At 40.2% G+C, this 23,965-nt stretch overlaps 1 protein-coding gene across 3 annotated transcripts in view; it reads right to left on the bottom strand.

The window, feature by feature from the left end:
* The window catches only part of CHST9 (carbohydrate sulfotransferase 9), a 234,385-nt gene that overhangs the window by 19,907 nt on the left and 190,513 nt on the right, over positions 1-23,965 (bottom strand). For all 3 annotated transcript variants that reach the window (XM_038543614.1, XM_038543613.1, XM_038543615.1), the window contains one exon: positions 8,978-9,015. In XM_038543614.1, coding sequence (XP_038399542.1) covers positions 8,978-9,015 — 38 coding nt within the window. The remainder of the gene's footprint in view (positions 1-8,977; positions 9,016-23,965) is intronic.

Raw genomic sequence — 23,965 nt, 5'->3', positions numbered from 1 at the left:
TTGTATATTTTACAAGAACAGAAATTGGTTTTCTGGTAAGTGTTACTTTACAAAGTAAAGTTGAAATGAAATTGGTTTCAATTTATGCCTAATAAAATAAATAAGTGGGATCACTTTCTCTCCCTACTAAGAGGTAGAAAAACTCTTCAGGACACTTTCTTTTATTCCTGAGATTCTGACAAAGACCAAGGAACATTTCCTCAACAAAGTGCAGTTAACATACAAAAGTTTACACAAAATAAAAAGGAAATCTCTTGATGGATATGCAGGGGATCTGCCCCAAGGGGTCTAAATCATGTATATAACATGGATATTGTAAAGTTGGTCCAGTATTAATGACCACGTCTTGTTATTTTTTTTCTTTTTTGGGCTTTTAGAAATACGTATTGTGGTCAAATGATGGAAATCGTGAAATTCAAGCTGATAACAATAAAACAGTATTTAAAGTTTTAAAATACGAAGGAAATAGCTTTTTAGAATCATTATATAGAGTATATCTGAATTGAGCAATGATAAGTATATGTTACAAAAATATTTCTGATCCCTTGATCACTGCTTCTTAAAACACAATTTTTTATGTCAACCAGACACTTTTACCCAAAATGATGACCCTCAAGTGCCTCCTTCCCACAGTTTCAGCAGACATCAAGTTTGCATTTGATTCCTTACTCAGTTCCTTATCATGAGGAGAAAGAGTAATATGGGTAAAATAGTTTAAAGGTAGACAACAAAACAAGACCAAGCCAAACCCTGTGGCTTCGAGTATATATTAAAATATGATGACAAATTGGCTCTATGGTTCATTTTGATCAAAGCTTTAATCCTATAAGTGAAACAGAGACGTTCCACTCGGAGGTGGTGTTTGAGCTGGGGAATGCTGCTCATTGTACTCCTGGCGCCTAGAACTTGGCTGCTGATGCTTGTTGCTCTGTGCAGAGAGAATAATCCCAAATGAGGGTGCTAACCATTTTGCTCATGAAATCTGCTAAGCTGAAAAATTCCCATTACCCAAGATATTCATCTTTAGCTCCAACTGCTAGCAAGGAGGGAGGGATATGATTAGAAAAGACTCAAAAGAGGGGAAGAAAAAGAAGAGAAACAGATTGATGAGAATATCATTTGTGGAATATGAATTTCACTGGCTTATTGGGTGATAACATCTTAGGTGGCGTGATTTGCTTACACTGGAGAGCAAATTAGCTATTTTTGTTCTTTTTAAGAGATGCTACATTTTTGGCATAGAGTTATAATATCCCACGTTTTCTCACATGAGTGTATATACAATGGCACAGTTATAGCTAAGAAGGAAGAACTTATAAAAGAGTTTTCAGAAGTAAGCTACTTTTCTGGAAAATAAAGGAACAAGAGAACATTTTATAGTTGGTGAGAATAAAGGTTTCTACTTCCATTCTTGTTTTATATTCATGGTGTTTCTGTTTGGGCTCTGCTGAGGAAAATTGCCAGTGGGCAGCGGATTATCCCAATGTATACTTTTTTTTCCCCTTTAGTTTTTAATCTCTTTTCAGGTGACAAAATAGTTTTTCTCTTAGATTCATTTGATTTTTCACTTATTTAATTTAAAAAGTAATTTAATGCTTAACAGGAACCCCAGAGTAGTATATGCTCATCTTGATTGTTAGAATGCTTCAGGGAAAAAATAAACTTTACCACATTGTAAATATCTGTATTCTAGGATCTCATAAACAGTTGCTTCAGCAATAGTGTTAAAACTGGGGTGCTGATTAGGGTGGTCAGGAGTGGAATCACTTAGTTAATAGAAAAACTTCCAGAGCAAGTAGCAGTAGAGACCAAAAGCAAAGAGAAAGGAATTCAGAATGATATATACTTGGATTCTGATTCCAACTTTGCCACTCACCAACTGTGTGTGCCTTTAAATAAAGGTATTTAAAGCAATACACAATGATGGCTGGTGCTTATATAGTAGAGTTGTATTACTTCAATCTTGGTGTGTGATTTTGGGCAAGCTACTGAACAAACCATGAATCCGTTGATTTGTACCTACCTCACAAGATTACTGCTGTGAGGTTTAAATGAGATAATTTTATGTAAATTTAGCCTAGTACCTACACACAGAGGGCTCGGTAAGCACCTAATAATAATGTTAGCTGTTATTGTCAATAATCTAGTGCTAAGCATTGCAGAACTTGAAAAATTACTAAATCTTTCAAGCTTGAGTTCCCACCTGTATAAAAAGGAGGTTAAAATATGTACCCTCATAGGGTTGTTGTGACAAATAAATGAGAGGGAGCATTGAGTGGCTGGCATGATCACTGGTCGCAATTATTCAGAAGCATTTTAAGTACTTGAGTGAGAACTATCTGCATATTTGATTGCTAATGGATCATGTAGTGTTGCTAATAAACAATTCTCTTAATCTCAATCATTATTTGCTTCTTAGTGTTGATGCTTTTAAAGTACCTGAGGGCCATTTTCTCATCCTCCCTCTGTCTTAATGGTATATTTCCATAGATCGCTGTCTGTCGGTTTCCTCAGACACTCTTACACAATATTTTAATTTCCTTTGCTTACAATTAAAGAAGTGAGTCCCAGCCTTTTGACATTTACACCTAAGGATTTTCTAGATAGGAAGCCATCTGACCTTTAATAAAGATAATCTCTTATAAATCCTTCTTTGTTAACCACGATGCATGCTACTACCACTTTTGGATCCTTTCAGTCTTGCTTTCAAGGATTCTTTAAAAGAGACTCATAAATTGGATAGCGTTTCTAAAGCACAACATCCAGTTCTGAAGGTAATCTGAAAGGAGAATTAGGGGGATGGGATCTTTACAAGTTCCATTAGGGCTAAACTTGCAGTGAGAAACTCTCTTTAGGTCAAAGTTGTTTCCTTGAACGCATGGCCTTTTTGTTAAGAATAGTGCAAGGTGGTAATATAATCCCACTTTAAATTTAGAAGTTGTAAAGTTCATGCTACACTGAAAAGGTATCAGTGAATGGCACTGCCATCCTTACATTCAAGAAAAAAGTCAGGTGCTCATGTCTTGACCCAAGCAAACCACTTAACATTCTACAGGCTGTTATGGAATGTGGACACAAAGATGAAATAGAGGTGTGGGTCTCTCTGCCCTTCAATTCTTCCAACTCTCTGACAGTGTGACCATTATTCATAGAGACCATGGGCACTTCATAGTTTATCCTTTCTGTTTTTGCTGAGATTCCTTACTGGAGAGGGCAAAGGACAACACTTGGTTCCTGCTGTGTAAGAATTGATAACCAACAGGTTTAGAGCCGTAGAGTATAGGGAGTAGACTGCCCACATTTAGCAGTCCCTTTGGCTACCAGGTTAATATTTGGTGACTGAAAAAAATGTACATTTGACCAGCAACTGGTCAGGTGATTATGATGTGCAAGGTCTAACAATAGACATTGAAATGATCCAAACATGATTTTGTCTCTTTAGGATGAGACTATCCAGTTACAAAATCATATATGGACAAATAATTGGAATGTAGAATAGAAAATGCAAGGATCTGTAGCAAAAGGGCTGAAAAAAATATGAGAGCATAGAAGAGAGATTAAGTATTCTTAGATAAATTACGTTGAAGGAAAGCTTCATGGAAGAGGTGGTATTTAAGTTAGGTCCTGGAATATGAGTAAATTTTGCATGTGCAGGAAAAGAGGTTAGTGTGTTGGTGGAACAGTTTTATATAACATATAATAGTTTTACATAAAGGAGCAGAATGGGAAATAAATCTAGGGAGGTGGGGAGCATGCAATCCAAAGGATTATGGGGTCACAGGGCCTTGGATTTCATACTCCAAAGCTAGCGTTTTATCCTATAGGCAATATACAAGTGGGTTCAATCTTGGCTTTTTATGAGAATCACATATTGGGTTTTAAAGTTGCAGGTTTCTGAGCAGAATCATTCCCAACATTTGTGGGGCCCAGAGCAAGAGTATGAATGGAGGCCCACATACTGTGTCTAAATATTTAGAAATTTCAAAGTAAGCAATATCCAATATATGGCCCCTCATTTCCACCTGGGGTCTACAGCCTATCTGAGGGATTGCTCGGGGCCTGGAGGCTATAGGAGCCCCACTCTCTCTGGAGTCCATTAAAGACCTGAGTGGTTCGTGGACTTCCAGGAGGAAGACAGAGCAGAAGCTGTAGTCAGGCCAGAGACTGGATCTGTTGCCATGAAGGAGGTGGATGATTCAGGCTCTTCAGATTCTTTGGTACGGGGTACAGGAGGGGCAAGGGAGGGAGGTGGGCAGTGGAGAACATAGTTCACTTACCTCACACCTCGCTTTTCTGACCTCGGGATTGCCAGGCAGTTCTAAGTACCACCTGAAACTGTACCCCTCCAAAGCAGAGAGAAGGGAAGAAGTACACTTACCTGAGGAACACTGTCTGCCTCCACATCCGCCTACTTCAGAGGATGTAGGGTGGTTACCTGGAAGCTGTAGCAGTTCCTTCCTTGGTTTCAAAGGGCGCAGGCTGATTTTTTTAATCTCTCAGCCCGATCCTATCCCACTTGATGAGAGGGCCCAATTCAGCTGATCTGTCCTGCTCCCATATTTTATGTGTGCTCCACTATCAAACTTTAAAGCATGAAACTCAAAAGAAAAAAATGTCTTTGCATTTCTGCATTGGTGATGTCGGGGACTATCTAAAGCATATGACCCCTTTTGGCCTGGTCTAAGTGTTGTGCTAGGTCAGAACCCAACTACTGACCAAGCATTTCTTGGCTTGGGGTAGGAGTGCAGTCTCTGGGTTTGTGCTCACAAAGCTCCATGTGTGAGTATAAAGCACAGGTGGGGTCATAATCACTGCTAAACATGGGGAAGCTGTTTCTGTTTGATTTTTGTTTTGCAGCAGAGGAGGGATACAGATGGTTGGTATTTTAGAAAGCAAAGAGGAGGGAACCCTGGGTGGCGCAGCAGTTTAGCGCCTGCCTTTGGCCCAGCGCATGATCCTGGAGACCCGGGATTGAATCCCACGTTGGGCTCCCGGTGCATGGGGCCTGCTTCTCCCTCTGCCTGTGTCTCTGCCTCTCTCTGCCTCTCTCTGCCTCTCTCTGCCTCTCTCTCTCTCTCTGTGACTATCATAAATAAGTAAAAAATTAAAAAAAAAAAGAAAGCAAAGAGGAGCAGAATGGAAGATTGTGGATGGAGGCAGGAGAGCCTCATGGAGCAAACAAGATGAGGGCCCAGAGGAAGCAGGGCCTGTGGGCTGGGCATGGGAGGAGCTGGATGGAGGGGTGATAGGAGATTACATCAGAAGTGCTTAGTGGTCAGGGGGAGAGATGGTGTTAAAGGATCAGAGGTCCCTAGCTTTTTATGGTTGAATTGTGCCCCCAAACAGGTATGTCCAAGTCCTAACTCTTGATACCTGTCAGACCTTATTTGGAAAGAGGGTATTTGCAGATGTCATGAAGTTAAGATGAGATGGTTAGGATGGGCCCTAGTTCCACCTGGCTGGTGTCCTTACAAGAAGAGAAATGATGGGGCACCTGGTGGCTCGGTTGGTTAAGCATCTAACTCTTAGTTTTGGCTCAGGTCATGATCTTGAGGTCCTGACATCCACCCCCCAAGTCTGGCTCTGTTCTCAGTGGCGAGTCAGCTTGAAGATTCTCTCCCTCTGCCCCTCCTCCAACTTGCTCTCTCTCACTCAGATAAATAAGATAAATCCTTTTCTTTAAGATTTTATTTATTTGAGAGAGAGAGAGCGCGCACACAAGCAGGGGGAGCAGAAGAGGGAGAAGCAGACTCCCTACTGAGCAGTTAGTCCAACACAGGGCTGGATCCCAGGACACCGGGATCATCACAAGAGCCGAAGGCAGATGCTTAACCGAATAAGCCACCCAGCACTCCAAATAAAATAAATCTTAAAAAAAAAGAGAGACATGTAGGGAGGATGCCACTAGCCAACAGTCAGAAATGGAAGCTGTAAGTAAGCAATGCAAAGGACCTCTGGCTGCCACCAGCACTCAGGATGAGGCACAGAGGGATCCTTTCCTGCAGGTCTTGGGGGGGAGCATGGCTCTGTTGACCACTGGATTTTGGGCTTCTAGCCTCCAGAACTGAGACAATTTCTGTTGTTTGAACGTACCTAGTCTGTGGTGGTTTGTTACCAAGCCCTAGGAACGAACGCACAGCTTTGATAGCACGTCAACAGTGCTGGCTCTCTCTGAACTGGGCATTCAGTGAAGGCAAGCCTTTGTCCCAGCCAGTGCCTGAGCGAGAATGTTCTCCCCTACGTGCACACCCTCTGCACAAGAGATGGAGCCCCTCTTTGTCACCTAGTCTTGTAGAAACAAAGTATTAATTCACGATGGTTTTCAATCATCTACTCTACAAAAAGGCATCCACGGAAGGCACTAATTTACTACAGATTTCACCTGCCTACTATAGAAGAAGGCAGTTTCCAAGTTGAAGTTAAAAGGTTTTATGTACAGTATTCCCATTCTGTACTGACCATTCTCTACCTCGGTTTCGAAGGTATTTTGGGGTAGCATTTTAAGGTATTATCCTTAATCTCCCATCGTAAAAATTATTCAGAAAACCTACAGGAGATTTCATCTCTAGAAGGAACATTTTTCAGAGAGGAAATTGTTGCAGCACTGAACTGCCAAAGAGACAGCTGAAAAAATGGGTCATGCTTTCATCCCATTCTGGGACATAAGCTGCCAAGCGGTTCACTGCTCATTTTTGTCCTCTTCTCGTAAACAAGCTGCGTTAACAAGTTACTTTAAAAAAGCATACTAATTTCCCCAGTGAATTACACAGGAAAGAATCCAGCATTCCCTCCAGAGAACTCAAATAGTTGTTTGTTCTCAGAGCTCAGGTGTGGTAAAATTGCCGTCCGGCTAAAAATGCATGCTGGCTATTGGCCAGGAGGCTGGAGCTTTCCATTCACTCCAGCCCTGATTTCTCACATTGGTGTGCAACTCGTAGCTTGCTTAATGGGGGGGGGGGGGGGGGGGGGGGAAGGACTCGATTTTCAATTTCAATTTAATTACACAATCTATAGTGCCTAGTGGGAAGGATTTAGGGGCAAAGATTAATGCTCAACAGTGCTCTATTTTACATTCTTTTCTGATAAGGAACGCTGTATTGATTATCCAAAGTGAGTTTTCAAATTTGTTTTTTAAAAGTCAAATTTTGGCAGGCTGATTTAAAGAAGGGATGTTACTCCATGTCTTGGTTCTTTTCCCAAATTAGATAAATTAGAAGTGTAAGGTACCTTTTTGGATTGTATTGTCAGTGCATTCTTCAGAGTGGAGAGCTCTTTTCCACTTGGGAGAAGAATCGAAATTCTATTGTAAAATTAGAAATACCAGCTGCAGATACTGATTGAACAATGACTGTCCTGAGAATGACTGTATAACAAATATATTTAAGATTCTTCCTTATGTAATGAATATACTAAGACCCTTCCTTATTATGTTAAAGTCTAAAGAATTTCACTCTTTTATTGGGACTGGAAACCATTATGATTTCATCTGGCAACAAATCAATGTTTCAGATTACAAGTAAATATTTGGTGTTCTATTTTGGTCTCCACATACTGTTAGTTTAGCCAAATGTTAAAAGATGGAAAATAAAGGAAATGAAAGTCTGCCCATAAGAGGTGGCCTTAATATATGTCTTGGTCAATTGCTTTAACTTGTTAACTTAATAAAGAAAACAGGTCTGTTTATAAGAAAAAGTATTCCCTATGTGACTTAAATAAATAAAAATGGTAGCAATAAACTTTACCGGTTAACTGTTGCTCAGCCTTACCAAACCACTTGAGCACATACAAATAATTGAAAACATGGTGATCAAGAAATGAAGCTCGAAAAGCAAATAAACTATGTGAAACAGCTAACTGATTCTGTCATTGCACAATGACAGCATTTTCAAGTATTAAGATGGCTGCTACTATGAGTCGACATTTCCAATTATATGCAAAAGCAAAATGGTACCTGACTGGCATTAAATTTTGCCAATTGAACTGGCGGTGTCATACATTAGCCTAATGAGCTATTTTTAGAGCTTGATGAGTAACAGGGCATCTGGCACAGATTAGGGAAAGCTAGAACTTAATTTGGGTGGAATGACAAGACTAGAATTGGAACTTACTTGGGAGGGCATTAGAAGACTTTGGAAAATGTATCCTTGACTGGTTTAAAAGTAGACTTACCACTCTTCTCCTTGGCAAGGGTGAGTTATAATTTAGGCCAGGGTAGAATGAAAAAAAAAAAGTCATAGAGGTGCATGTTTGTGGGTGGAGTATGAGAATGATGCTGTTTTCCCTGAGTCTAGTGACAGAGGCAGCCTTGGGAACGACAGCCTCTCTGGTCTATGGAAGGAGGAGGTGGACTAGGGCAAGACAGGGTTTGGTGAAGGCATCTCTTGGTTTCATGGAAATTCCCTTGCTACATGGAGTGACTCCATGTACCAGCAAATAAAAAGAAGTCTGAAGATTACCTGAGAGATTGGGTAAGAAAATAGTGAAGCAGACAGGAAGATGTTATCTAATTCTGCATAGAAGTCAAATACCAGAATGGAAAGCCAACTTGTATGTTTCTACTGCTGGGGGTTCCACTCTAAACTGTTTGGGAGGCAATGACTTTCAGCTGGGCAAATTAAAACTTGGGAAAGTCACATAGGAGAATCACTTTAGTTAAAGGAAAAATAGATAAAATTATCTATTTGTAGCCAATGCAGAAGTCATGATACGTTCAGAGGAATGCTCATCAATCAGAACTGGCAGTCTTACTTCTCCACTGTTTCCTTCAGTGGGTGTTGGAGGGAAGGGATGAGGTGGGGAGACAAAGCACATGGTCATCCATGGATGACCAATTTATTTGTTCTCAGAACCAACAGCATGTATATTGCTCATACCTAATAATTAGTGAAACCTTTTTTTTTTCCATATTTACAAAGGCTTGACAATTAACATCTAGAGCATAATTGTACATCACAATTTATGAGAAGTGAGGAAATACCTGGTCGGTGATTTGTTCTTGGATTTTTTCTCTAGTCACTGAAAGAGAAAGCAAAAATAAATGTGACATTAAAGTGTGAAAATGAATAAAATGCAGTACTGATCCTGCTCTGTTCTCACTCAAAATTCCAAAGCAGTCATAGGCTCTCTGTGCATACACTTGTATTGTGATATAGAGCTTTACAATCACTCCGATAACTGGGAGAAGAAACAGCCAAATTCTAAATAAATCACATTAGGCAAAGATGATAGAGAATGAAGTAGAAATCCAATAAGGGTGATACCAGAAGAACCCATGAATCTTTGGCAGAGAAATGAAGAGAAGACCAGATAAAAACTTGAACAACCGCCAGTTAAAAGTTTCCAAACAATGACAACCTGTTCAAGTACAATACCAACACGGAGTTCATGGAACCCTGAGGACTAGACAAAGAGCTCTACCGTGGCAGGTGGCAGAAATGCTACTTTAAAAAGCTTTTTTCTTACTCATGTAGATAATAAAGACATTATTATACTTTGTTGTTATGGTGCTGCAGAGATTAAAGTGAAAACCAACAGTTTTATAAAAGGTGTCTTGGTCAGGACAAAAAAAAAAACAGAGTAATGTATGAAAGATAATGGGGATATAAAGAATAAAGACACTAAAATAATAAAGCTTTGTAGTGAAAACATCCTGAAAGTGATTAATGTTGTATGTATCTTAAATAGAAGGAACAAAAATCCTTGTTAATAATAAATGATCAACAAACCAACAAATGAGAAAGAGGGGAAAAGAAGAAATTTTGTGGCACTACAGTTACTATGTGCTTGTGAACATCTTGATATGATATATACTTAATTAAATGTGTCTTTTTAAAATTTTAAACAAGATAATTGTGCAGTCACTGGCATTTTTAGGAAATAATACAGACAGATCCTGTGTACCCTTTACTCAGTCCTCCCCAGTGGTGACATCTGGAAGATTAAAAGCACAGTATCACAACCAGGATGCTGACATTGACATGATCAGAATATAGAGCATGTCCATCACCACAGGGATCCTTCATACTGTACTTTTAGAGTCACACCTATTTCCTCCCACCCCCCTCTTCTTAGCCTCAGGCAATCACTAATCTCTTCTCCATTTCTATCATTTTACCATTTCAAGAATGTTATGTAAATGGAATCATCCATTTTATAACCTCTGAGATAGGTTTTTCTCATTTTCCAGAGATTCATCCATGCTGCCCCGTGTATTCTTGGGCATTTATTGCTTTTCATGGCTGAGTAGTATTCCATGGTATGGATGTACCAAGGTGTGTTTAACCATTTGCCCACTGAAGGACAGCTGGGTAGTTTCTAGATATTATGAATAAACTTCTGCCAACATTTACATAAATGGAGATACCTGGGTGACCCAGTGATTGAGCATCTGCCTTTGGCTCAGGTTGTGATCCTGGGGTCCTAGGATCGAGTCCTGCATCAGGCTCCCTACAGGGAGTCTGCTTCTCCCTCTGCCTATGTCTCTGCCTCTTTCTCTGTATCTCTCATAAATAAATAAATAAAATCTTTAAAGAAAATTTGCACAAAGGATTTTTTTTTTTTTTTTTTTTGTGAGTGCAAGTCTTTATTTCTTTGGGATAATTGTCCAAAAGTGCAATTACTGGGTTGTATGGTAGTTGCAGGTTTAGTTGTTTAACAAACTGCCAAGCTGTTTTTTTTTTTTTAAGACAGGTAATGAATACCTGATATTTACCAATCGATTGATCAACCCATTTTACTAAGTATTCAGTACCAGGCAAGGTGTTATATGAAATACAGCAAAAGTATAAAGAGCATAAAAAATGGAATGACAGTGTTAAGAGTGGGCTATCGTGCCACTGTTACAAAATGCCTGGGGGCAATCTTGGAGTCTTCAGATAATAAGAACCAATTTCCTTTTTTTAATAGTATTGCCCAATGAGCTTATACATTTTAAAATATTTTTTTTTGTTGGATAATAAGTAGAATGTTTAAAGAAGAGGTAACATAATTTGTGGAAAAAGCTTGGCCTTTCGAATTAGACCACCAGTACTGCCTAGAAGAGGACAGACAGCATCCAGCAGAAGGAAGAGCATGTGCAAAGCCATGTGACAAGGGGGAGGGTAAGGGGTCCAAGGCATGGAAAAGAAGCCATCATGGTCAGAGTGAAGAAATAAGGGTGGGGTTGTGTGGTGTAATATGGTGTGACGTAGACCACTTCTGGGAGACGTGTGATCATTACAAGAGTAGTGGGAAGTCAGTTATTAAGGAGATTTAGGCCTGGGTGGGGGTAGGGACATTGGAACGGTGTGGTCAAATGTGCATTTTTAAAAGAGCACTCAATGCTTGTTGCTAACTGCAGAATAGGCTGGAGGGGATCCTGGGGTGACGGCAGCACTACAAAACCTTAGTTTTTTTCCCCTTAGGAACCAAGGCAAATCTGAAGGAATTCAAGAGAAAAATGAGAGCCCACACAATCAAATCATCATCATCTAATAATGTAGGAGCCCACTGGACTCTAGCAAATGCAGCAGACAACAACCTGGTATCTAGTTACAGCCCTGCCATTTACTGGATGTTTGATTTGGGGCCAGGTAACTAATGCCCTGGCTGTCTGGCCATCTATAACAAAGAGTTCATAATATCTACCCTTCTCCTGATCTGTGAGGATTAGAATGAAGTATGTATGCATCTTGCAGGCAAAGGATAAGCGAAGGGCATTCCAAGGAGTTGTGACAGGAAGAACAGTCTCAGAAGCAAAAAGAGGGTGTATTTTGGATAAATCTTGAGATTTTCTGAGTGGCTTATAGAGTGGAAGCATATACCAGAGCAAGTGTGAAATGTGGGGTGTGGGAAGAGAACAGCGTTGGCCCATTGTTGGCTTGAGGTGAGGCTGAGAAGAGCTTTTCAGGCTGTGGAGGCCAGTGGAGGTTTGTCAGCAGCAGAGTGAGGCGACCAAAGCCATGGTTGAGAAAGATGACTTTGGTGATGGTGTGGAGAATGGGGTGACGGTGAGCGGGCAATAGGTGGCAGAGAGAGCAATAAGCATCTGCAGTGCTCAGGCAGGAGTGGTGAAGGTCTCAGCCCAAAAGGGAAAACAGAGATGGAGGGATGCCTGGAGCTGGTAGCCTTTCTGAGGTAGGTTCTGGAGACTGACTGAATGTGGCAAGTACAGGAGCAGGGAGCAAGGGCAACCTCGACATGTTCAGCTAGGGGAACTTGTGGAGAGTGGTGTTACCAAATGCACAGTGGAAAAAGGAACAGAATTTAAAGAGAAGTTATTAAGTGAGCTCTATGGGCTTGTCCCCATAATTAAAATGAAGATATCTGTAGGTTATGAAAACTGCCATGGCAATTACGGTAAATAGAATAATGAACCCTCCCCAAATGTCCACATCCTATCTCTGAAACCTGTGAACGTGGTACCTTACATAGCAAAGGGACTTTGCAGGTGTGATTAAGTTAAGGGTCTCAAGATGGGGAGATTATCCAGGATTACTTGGATGCACCCCATGTCATCACAAGGATCCTTACAAGACAGAGGTAGGAGAATCAGAGGCAGGGGAAAGAGGGTGTGACCATGGAAGCAAGGGTCAGAGTGATACAGTGGCTGGAAGAGGCCATGAGCCGGGAAGGTGGGCAGTCTCTAGATTTGGGAAAGAGAAAGAAGTGGCTTCTCCCTCAAGCCTCCTGAAAGTTTGCAGTCTAGCCATACCTTTATCCTAGTCTAGTGAAACATCATTTTGAATCTCTGACCTCCTGAACTATAAGAGTGATACACTTGTGAGAGCCCCGACTACAGGGAGGATCCCAAGACACAAACCTGGGCCATGTCTTGAGATGACAAGACAGGTTGGATACAGGTTTCCTTGGCAAAGGGTCAGAGTGAGTCCAGGATTTGTGTCATCTGTCCAAATGAGGAAGAGGCAGGTGACCGCTGGTGGTTAAAAGTGGCAGGAAACATATCCATGTTTTGGGTGGACTTAGATACCAGGTCAGTACAGCTCAGACAACAAGGTAGGTGCTGTGCTGGGGGACTGAGAAGGTAACCCAAGGGCTGATTCTGAAGGTAACAGGGCAGGCTTGTAGTTACTGAGGTCATTCAGTTGCTTGAGAATCACAGCGACTCAGAAACCAGACCATTTCTGTGAGTTACAGTTATTTAAATGTAAGAAAAATCATCTCCTCCTTTGAGCCATTAAAACTCCAATGAATTGAAATATATAATTATACAATTATTTTGTGGCCCTAGTGGTTATGATTGCGGCTACTGATAATTTTTTTTTCTTCCTGCTTACGGATAGTCTTAGGCTGGTGGAGATGTAAATGTTCCCTGGCAGATGCAAGAAAAAAGGAGGGAATCCCACTTAAGGAAAACCTAAGTCATTCCCAAGTTTATTCAAATCATATTTGAAAAAGAGGAATGGAATTTAGGGGATAAATTGTAACTGCATAAGCCTTTGCTAATAAAAGATTAAGAAGTATGTGGTTTAGCATCTTTTAATTATTTTTTCTAGCATCTTGAATATACAATGTTTGAAATCTCTGGTTGGATCAACATTATTTTGCTCAGAGGTTTGTGGACTTTGCATACTGATTCTTTCCTGTTTCCAAGTACATTTGCTTTTAGGCTATTTTTATTCACTTTAAAGGAATTTTAATAACTTTCTGTTGACAGCATGGACAGCTGGTCTTGAGAATTAAAGAAAATTCACTTGCTGACTGAGGAAGGAAGTGACATCAATGAGCTTCTAAAGTCAGCCCAGAGGGGGAAATTGGTTTGTGAGAGAGTGGCCTTTCATTGCACTGTATTTATCGAGCGATGCCTTGAGATGCAAATTGCTGTATCAATCAAACCTATGGTGCCTACCTCCAACCAACTTAGTGCAAACTGAAGGAACAATGCCCTGAAACTAGTGAGAGGAAAAAGGATGAGGGGTGCAGGAACCTACAGGCTAAGTGAATTACGGGAGCTCATGATCCCCTCTCTCTGGGCTGATACTTCCTTTCCTGTCAAGCCTCAGTTTCTTTGTCTAGAAAATGAGTTTGGTGTAATCTGTTGGTTGAAGTCAGTCTGTTTCTGTGACAGATGGCTACTAAGACCATGTACCAATATATATAGTGTAGACATGTTATCTCTCTACTTTGTCCCAAAGAGTGCTATCAATTGCTTTATATCCCCCACTGAGAGCTATCTGGAAAGAGGGATCCTGAGGTAGTCATATATAGCTACTACCTTGATCTCTCGATACTTTATTTTTTTTTTAATTTTTTTATTTATTTATGATAGTCACACAGAGAGAGAGAGAGAGGCAGAGACACAGGCAGAGGGAGAAGCAGGCTCCATGCTGGGAGCCCGACGTGGGATTCGATCCCGGGTCTCCAGGATCACGCCCTGGGCCAAAGGCAGGCGCCAAACCGCTGCGCCACCCAGGGATCCCTCTCTCGATACTTTAAACATCAGCATTCAATGTTTATAACTACTGAAGAAAAAGTCAGGCACCCACTGATGGGGACTTTAAATAACAATGACAATAGAAAGAATAAGTTAATTGTCATAATAATGAATGACTTAATTCTTCACCACCACCAGAGAATTTCCCTTTGGAGCTACAGTAATCCATTTTTCAAAGATACCTGTGGTGCAAAGGGATTTTGGGTGTAGTGTGGGTTGGGTCATGTAAGCATGCGTGTGAGGCTGGCAGGAAAGTACCTAGATACATTTTATGGTACCAGCTGAAAAATTAGATTGCTATTATTTACTTTTAGCTCACTTAGAAAGTGTTTGATGTGGCTATAGTCACAGTTCAGGAATAAATAATTTGAGTTTGAATTAACAATCAAGTATCAAAGCGAATTTAGTTCGGCCTAAGAGACAGATGCATTAACATTGGTTTCTCTTTCTTGTCTCGAAACATATTTGGGGTATTCAATTAAATTTTCAAATTTTATGAGTTAAATATGTAATTTGATCTATTCAAAAAATATTGGTTAAGTAAATAACGAGCTCTCAATAGCCAGTCTTCAGGCCATAGGATTTTCAGACTATCCCAAGCCTAGAGATGCTTTGACTCTAGCAAAATTCATTCATTTGATCCTACAGCAATATATATTAATGAGCATCTATTCTGGACAATATGCTCGGTGTGCTGGAGGCACAGAAGTAAAGTTGAGGAAGCAAGATGAGCACACAAAACGGCAACCACGTGAAAGCACAGAGCTGTAGGGGGTTATTAGTAAATTGTATAAGGATTCAGATCAGAGTATTTAAATTTTGATATAGTAGCAATGGTGATGGATTCGCTTTCGGGCTTTTCTGGTCTGGGCTTTGCCACTATCAAGTTGTACAGTACTTAGCAAATAACTTTACTCTTCTAGTCTTTGTCTTTGGCACATAATGACAATGTTTCAAGTACAGATGGTTTCTAAGTTTGTTTCTAGTTACTTACGTTCTTTGGCTCTAAAAAGAATGAAGGAAATGGAACATTTCCATAGAATTGGCTCCCTGAAAAAAGAGAAGAGGTCATGTTTGGAAGGGGAACCTGGGCATGCCTCATGGAGGAGACAGCATTTGATCTGGGTAGGACAGCTCCAGAAGCAGGATGGAGGAAAGGAATTTTACCCAGAAGGAAAAGCATGAGCAAAAGCACAGAACCAGGAAGTGCACGGGGCATGTACAGGGAGTAGTAAACCGTTGCCTTGACTTCAGTGGAGTCTGTAAATGAGTGAGGAGTAAGGGGCAAGGCAGAAATCTGCGTAATAAACCAATGTCACAGAGGGCCCTAAATACTTAGGGAGAGATTTTGACATTTGTTTCATCAGGGAGCTCTAGAAGATTTTTGAGTCAGAAATTGTTTAAAACTGTTTAAAAATTAATCTAAGTGCTATGGCTTGAGAAAGGGGGTGGGGTAAGAATGAAGGTGAATGTGACACACTTGGTGAGTAGAGTGGACGTAAAAATTCAGACGGGGGTGCTGGGGCAGTGGGACAGAGGGAAGAAAGGAATTAAAGATTCCTTTAGAACTTTTTTGTTCTTGCTTTGTGTGTATTTTTTTATTTTCAATTTTTTTAATCAAGTATAATTAACAAATAGTATTATATTAATTTCCGATCTATAAGTACAATGAATGATTCAACATTCTATACCTTACTCAGTGCTCAAAATTAACCAAGATCTTTAGCTTAAGTTACTTGGGAGAAGATGTGCTTCATGCAGAAGTGGAAACAAGGAAACAGAGCCAGTTTAAAGGAGAAAATTTGGTGAGTAATGGTGGAGGTGGGATCATCAGCTCAGTTCGGTGCTGGTGAAGTTAAAATGCCAGTAAGACATCCTAGGGGAGGCGCAAGGTGAGTTCAGGAAAGAACTCAGTATCAGGCAACCTTCTGCGGAGAGCTGATGGGAAGCTTCAGGATGAGAGACTCATCTTACAGCAGAGGGAGGGAAATAAATACCAAATTACTTTGGGAAACAGTTGTATTTGTATTTGAGTGGTTTGATGTCTCCTCAGGTAATGGAATTCAATGTTTACCTCATCTGCAGCCAATATGAAGAGACACTGTCTCTAGGCTAAACTAAGCTAATACACAGATTTACTATCAGGCACCAGCAAGTTAGAAGTCTGGTTTCAGAGCCTATGTTCTCACTGGTCCTGGGTCCGAGTCAAAGGCTATGACTTCTGACACCCGTCCAATGAGTGTTTTTTCTTTAACACCAAATAATTAACTTAGTTCTTCATGAATGCTGCCTGGGTATCTCACAACTTTAACTCGGTTTTGACACCATCTACCTGAAAAGAGTGTCAGATCCCATATATTAAGGGCTCAGCTCTACAAGACTACCCCTTGCCCCCCACTTTAGATGCCAGTTGTTAGTCTAGATGGTCCTCTGTGCTTTTGACTGACCAGCTATAGATGGAAGGTGCCAATAACCCCCTTCTTGCCTTCTTGAGTTTAATTTGCTGGAGAGGTTCACAGAACTAAGAAATATTATATATATATATATATATATATATATATATTTAATAATAAATTTATTTTTTATTGGCGTTCAATTTGCCAACATACAGAATAACACCCAGTGCTCATCCCGTCAAGTGCCCCCCTCAGTGCCGGTCATCCATTCACCCCCACCCCCCGCCCTCCTCCCCTTCCCCACCCCTAGTTCGTTTTCCAGAGTTAGGAGTCTTTATGTTCTGTCTCCCTTTCTGATATTTCCTACCCATTTCTTCTCCCTTCCCTTCTATTCCCTTTCACTATTATTTATATTCCCCAAATAAATGAGAACATATAATGTTGGTCCTTTATATTTATTGGATTACTGGCTTATTGTAAAAGGATATCACTTAGGAATAGCTCGATGGAAGACACACAGGGCACAGTACGTGGGAAGGGGGTTGGAGTTTGCACGCTTTCTGGACACACTACTCTCCCTGAATCTGCACTGTTCACCAACTCAGAATTTCTCTGAACTCTGTTCTTTTTTTTTTTTTTTTTTTTTTTTAATGGAGACTGCACTGCATAGCTATGATTGATTAAATCACTGACCATTGGTGAGGTGCACTTAAAGAAAAATTTTTCTTTCAAATTCAAACAAGATTTTAAGCCAAACAAGATTTTTTTTTTTTTAAAGAGCAATACTAAACTGGAACACTGGTTAATTCTTACTGAACTTTCAGGGTACTGGAAACTTCAGACAGCATATATGGATCTTTTCTCAATTACCTCTTTTCCATACATCAACACTTGCTCACTTAAGGTTAGCACTAGCTGAAAGGATTGTTAATGTGCTATAATTGTTGTCAATCTTGCAGCTCTTTGTACATGATGTAAACATATCTCTAGAGAGTTTGTTAGGATAGTGTAGGTTACGGTTTCTGTGGAGAGAAAGGTGAAGGCTATGGTTTTTTTCAGTGGTCCCTCTGTATGATCTGGGGTCACGCTGTGGCATGCGGTGGGTCTGTGGTTCAGGCAACAGAAACCAGGTGTAAATGGGCAGCTTTTAGGTGGCTCCATGTGGCATCATTTTCCCAGTATCAACCTACAAGATATTGTCCTGTACAATATGAACCAGAGGGGATAGATGCATGATTTTTATATTTTTATTTCATTTCCCTAATAATTTGCATATTTTTTGGCATTTGGGGAATTTTGTCATTTGTTTTTTGTTTGTTTTTTTACATTTCAGAGTTCCTAAGTATCTCTTCATCACCCCTCCTAGCCCAGGGGTGGGGGTGAAGAGTGAGGGGTTGGGGATGGGGAGGACAGTAGGAGAGCAGAGGGAGGTGTCATAAGTCAATTCTATGGTGGGAATCCTTTTTTGATACCCAGGAAATGGTGGAAATCATGAAGCTCAACATGATCTATGGCTGTACCCCAGTGAATTCTTCTTTCATCTGAGACTTACATCATTAAAATTAATTAGGGGGAAGTTATTTAATAATTATTTGAATCAAAGCTGGCTTCTTGCTTTTTGTAAGAAAAGATTTTAGGGTTTTAAAGCTCATCTTTTTTTGTTTTTTTTTTTTTGTTTTTACTTAGGAAAACATGTTTATTATTCTGTTTCTCAATGGTGACAGAATAATTTTTTGTTATTTTTCCTTCCTTTTGGAAAATTTATATCTCTGGTTAAGTTTGGTTGGTGCTGTGAAAGTAATAATTTGAACAAGGCACTTACCCTCAAAAATCCCTAAACCATTTTATACATGAATTTTTATATGATTTTTTTTTTAATTTTATATCTCTCATTCTGGGATGCCTGGGTGGCTCAGCGGTTGACCATATGCCTTTGGCTCAGGGCGCGATCCTGGAGACCCAGGATCAAGTCCCACGTCGGGCTCCCTGCGTGGAGCCTGCTTCTCCCTCTGCCTATGTCTCTGCCTCTCTCGCTCTGTCTCTCTCATGAATAAATAGAATCTTTAGAAAAAATAAATCTCTCATTTTTTCTTTTTCCTTGAGAGAACAGAAGACATAAACCTTTAGAGTTTTATGGTACAGGCAAATAATATTAATTCTGCTAGAGTGCCATAGTGAGTGGTCACATCAATATAATTCTTACATTTAAAACAGTAAATAGTATACATAAGAACTTGAGATGCTAATTTATTTCCTCCCACTGTCTTGCCGTTCCATCATGTTAGGATCAATAATATTTTGGTAGTTTGAATCATCAATTACAATCTTATATAACCAGAAAGTCCCTTCTTCTTGACTTTGTTTAAATTTGCTACTTTATAGAGATTTTCTTCTATGTCTGTTAGAGAATACTTGCTATATAAAAACTAGTTATAACAGCATAATGCTGGTTCTCAAATAACCAGATATATTATGTTTATTCTGTAACAACACTGACCTAGGAAAAGTCCCTTTCAGAAAGTAGCCTGTGAATACTTCTCATTGCTACCTGAGATTTCTTTCACACACATCAGAGCATTTCCAAAATCTAGATCAGTTTTAAGAATGAGCTATTCAGCAATGATCATAGAAAGTTAATTCAATGCCCTTGACTATAAGCAAGACATTTAAAATCCATAAAAATCTCATCATGGCCATTATATTGAGATGATTTTCAGAAGGACTGGGGTAGAGGCAGAGGACAAGTGAGGACACCATTTCAGGGCCCTTGGAGAGAGACAAGGAGGTCCCGAGGAAAAGCAAGTGGTGTTGGGATGTAGAAGAAGGACCTATTCCTGAAAGGTGCAGCAGGTTAAGGTAACTATTTGACAGAGTAGTGAAAGGGAGAAATCAGGATAGTTAGCAGTTTCCAGGGTTGGTGTCCACTTGGATGGTGATGCCGTCCAAGGAGCAGTTTTAGAGTGTAAGATAATGCATTCTGATTTATAGGTGTTTTAAATATCTGTGGGACTTTTAGGGAAGAGACGTCTAGAATGAGAAGAAATGGGGTTAGATGTGATCAGAGGAAGAGGTGCTCAGAAAGATAAAGAGAGTGGTCAGAAAGGTATAAGAAATTTGACAAGGGTGTGATATCAAGGACGTTAACAAGTCAGGAAGGATCCAGTCTTCATTGCTGGCAGTAGGACACAATGACAACCCCTTGAGAGGAGAATTTGTCAACATCTAACAAAATGTCTTAACAATTTGCCCTGTGTCAACCTTTTGACTCCTATTTCTAGATCTGTCCTTGAAGATATACCTGTGCAATATAAAAAGTATATGCACATGGGTGTTCATGACAGCATTACAAAAAGTAACAAAAGACAACAAATAAACCATTAGAAACAACTATAAGGGGGTGCCTGGGTGGCTCAGTGGTTGAGCGTCGGCCTTTGGCTCAGGCTGTGATCCCGGGGTCCTGGGATTGAGTCCCACATCAGGCTTCCCTCAGGGAGCCTGCTTCTCCCTCTGCCTATGTCTCTGCTCTCTCTACACCTCTTATGAATAAATAAATAATATATTTTTTTAAAGAAATAACTATAAGTACACCCACACAGTAGAAAACTACTTATTTATAAAAACATAGGATGGAAAATCTCTCTGAGATAAGAACATGAATATATCTATATGGGTACATTTGCAAAAGAACCATAGAGGGAGCAAACCAGAGACTACTGAAAATACTTCCTTATAGGGAAGGGTGTGGGTGAGTCGGGTGGAAGAGAATATGTTTGGGAATAAGACCTCTCTGAGAACACATTTTAATAGAGTCATGACCTTTGAATCACATAAATACTTTTCATATCCAAAATATGATGCTATCAATCTACCTCTCCACACAGTGTTCTCTGCTGCGTCATGTTGGCTCCCTTTAAGTATTTGACCGTCTCTCAATACATTACTTAAAGATAGACTCCTCTCCCACTTCCTGGGACACCACAGACACTGAGTCTATTTCTACATCTTATCTTCCTCCAGCTGTACAACTTTAGTTAAGCCTGGCAGTATCTTCAAGCTTCTAGAAGTCTGCAGCCTGGTAAATCATTACTGGGACTAGTCATAAAAGCTAATGCTGGTGCTCATTACCAAGCCATTTGGGTCGATTTTTTGAGAACTCAGAGAATGAAAAGATTAGCTGCCTTCAAGCTCCCCCAGCTGTTCAAATAGAATAACTTCACGGAGCCCTAGGGTGCTGGGCGGCACAGATTCAAGCTTGTATTTTTAAAGAGCATTAAAAAAAATAAGTGAAACAACTCCTTATGTGTCTCTTCAAATGTATACACTTATTGCAACTTAAAGAATATTCTGTAATGGTAGAAAGTCGTGATTAAGAGCACAGACGTGGGTGTCAGACATATACGAGTTCCAGCACACACCTGTGTAATCTCGAACAATTTACTTAGCATCTCTAACCCTTGTTTCTAAACCTTGTTTCTCTAAAATGGGGATTATCTGAACAATACCTACCTCATGAGGTTTTCATGAGGAATGAATGACATAATGCTTGTATCATAATTAGCACAATGCCTGGCACATAGTAGGTGCTCAATAAATGTAGCCACTTTTATTATGTACAGTATCTCTTATTACAATTATAAGAAGGATAGTGGAAATGATTATATGCAACCCAAGCATTTATAGCCAGGGCAGCCAAATCCTGGTCTTATAAGAAGAAAATTTTAAATATATTTAGAGAGAAATAATAAACTTCATTTAACATAAGAATATTTAAGCAGAACTGAGATCTTGATGTAGCTAACACAAACTGTAGTAAAAGTTTTAGAACATTTACTCAAGTTCTAAAGTTTTAAGAACACTGCAGAAGAGAGAAAGACAAATACTGTATGATCTTAACTTCTATGTGGAATCTAAAAAAAAAAAAAAAAAGAAAAAAAAAGAAAAGTCATAGAAAAAAGATCAGACATGTGGCTACCAGAGATAGATGGTGCTGGTGGTTGGGGTGGGATGACTGGAGAAAGGTGGTCAGTCAAAAGGTATAAACTGCCAGTTATAAGATAAACAAGTACTGTGATGTACCGTACGAGATGATGACTACAGTTAACTCCGCTGTATTATATACAGGAAAGCTGTTAGAAGAGTAAATCCTAAAGTTCTCATCACAGGAGAAACACTTTTTCTTCTTTCTTTTGTTCTTGCTGTCTCTATATGAGATGATGGATGGTACCTGAACCTATGGTGATAATCATTTCACAATATATGTAAATCAAGCCATATGCCGTATAACTTATACAGTGATGTGTGTCACTTATTTCATAATACAAGCAGAAAAAAATTGAAGAACACATCTAAATCCATATCATGTCCTTTATTCCATTGCTCACTTTTAATTTAGCCACTAATTAAGAAATTAGTGCGAAAATTTATAGATTTACTTAGAGGCAGCTCTTGTCTTGTATGTTTCTGTTAACTGCCTTCCCAAGATATGGGTTATACAGAGTGTACGTTCGTTCTCAACCACCCATCTGGTTCCTGGACTGGTGCCTAGAAAGGCCTGGCTGCTTCTGCTTGGGTCTGTTTCGGTCTGTTTGCACCTGTCCTAGACAGGGGGCTGGGAGGCTTTTGTGGTCAGCACCTCTGCAAAGGACAATCATGCATTCATGCGAATGCAGGCAGGGAAAGAAGGCACTTTTCTTTTTTAACCTCCAGAAACAAATACCATTTCAAATTTCAAATTTCTTTTTCCTACTTAGTATACATCACTTATATGTGTTTTCTTTTTCTTGATGCATAAGTGAGAAAAATCAAAGCTAGGTCCAGATCACAGTAGTGGACAATCCAGTGTTTCTCATGGCTGAGCTTCTCAGGAGGGCAGAGAGAAGAGGAAACAGCCATGCCAAGTTCCTGACCGCTGACCACTCCCCCCAAACCGCAGCTCCCAGGGATCCAGACCCTTGGCCCTTGCACCTCCAGCAGCCTTGTCTGCTTGCCACACAAATGTACGTGCTTTCCACACTAGTAACACCACCTTCTACGTGATGTGGAAGAGGATGGAAGCCTGTGTGGCAGAAGGAGCAGCTCTGAGTGCTGCCCTTCTAGAACACAGCCAAAGGACATGTGTAGGGCTGAACCTGTGCTTCACTGTATGGCACATGGAGGGAGCATGAGGTGACCACGTGGAGAAAGAGGGGATCCAACAGATGAATGTGCAGGGAAAGATGTAACAGGGGAAGTCTTCATGCCTAGTGGCCAGTCAAGAAGGCAGGAGCTTTCATCTGGAAAATAAGAGGCACACCTCTTTTTTCACGTTCTGAAGACTTTATTTCATGACTTATTGTCCAAAGTCAACATCTTCTTGAGAAGCTTATTTAAAACAACTTAAAACTTAATATGAAGAATCATTCCCAATTAATAGCACTGGGCCAGGCATTATTTGGGTTTAAAATTGTAGCTGTGACAAGCCTTGGAGCCTCAGGTGAGGAGGCTCACCTGGTTGGTGTGAAGTAACTCAGAGTGGCGCCTGGAAAGTGTTATTTCCACCTGCAAGAGCAGTCGTTTGCTGGGAGTACAACCAGTTGATAACTATGTGAGGACTTGTGTATGGAAATCTGAGTGAACTGGCAACATATTATTCATTTACTCCAGTAACATTCCCGGCTTTTTATAGATCGGAACCCCTGGGCAGCAGGCCATCTGGCTTGCCCTTTCATCTGACCCTGGCCTGTGGCATGGGCTTTGGCATGCACAGATCTGAGTTCAAGTTTGAGCACTGCCACTCATTAGCTGTGCCACCTTAGGCAAGTTATTTAACATCTTTAAGCCACGAATGCAAATCAGAGATGTGGAAAATAATGGGATGACTTCGGGTGTTGCATGAATAATGTGTGCCAAGGGCCTAGAAGAGCTTAGCCCACCTTCACTCTTCTCTTTACCTCCTGCAACTACAGTACAAAGTACCTGGAAAGTTAATGGTAGCAAGCTCTTATGTTAGTACCATCAGATGCTAAATACCTTCACAGGGATCAGACAGGCTTGTGGCCGGCTGGTAGGACTAGCCAGATACTCAGGTGGGAAACATCTCCTAGCAGGACAAGAAAGGATATTGAAGAAGTGAACATGAAGGTAAAAAAAACCCTGCTGG

This window comes from Canis lupus, chromosome 7, assembly GCF_011100685.1.
Source record: "Canis lupus familiaris isolate Mischka breed German Shepherd chromosome 7, alternate assembly UU_Cfam_GSD_1.0, whole genome shotgun sequence".
Classification (NCBI taxonomy): domain Eukaryota; kingdom Metazoa; phylum Chordata; class Mammalia; order Carnivora; family Canidae; genus Canis; species Canis lupus.
The sequence above is the reverse complement of the archived record's forward strand: the minus strand, read 5'-3'. Positions and strand labels throughout refer to the sequence as shown.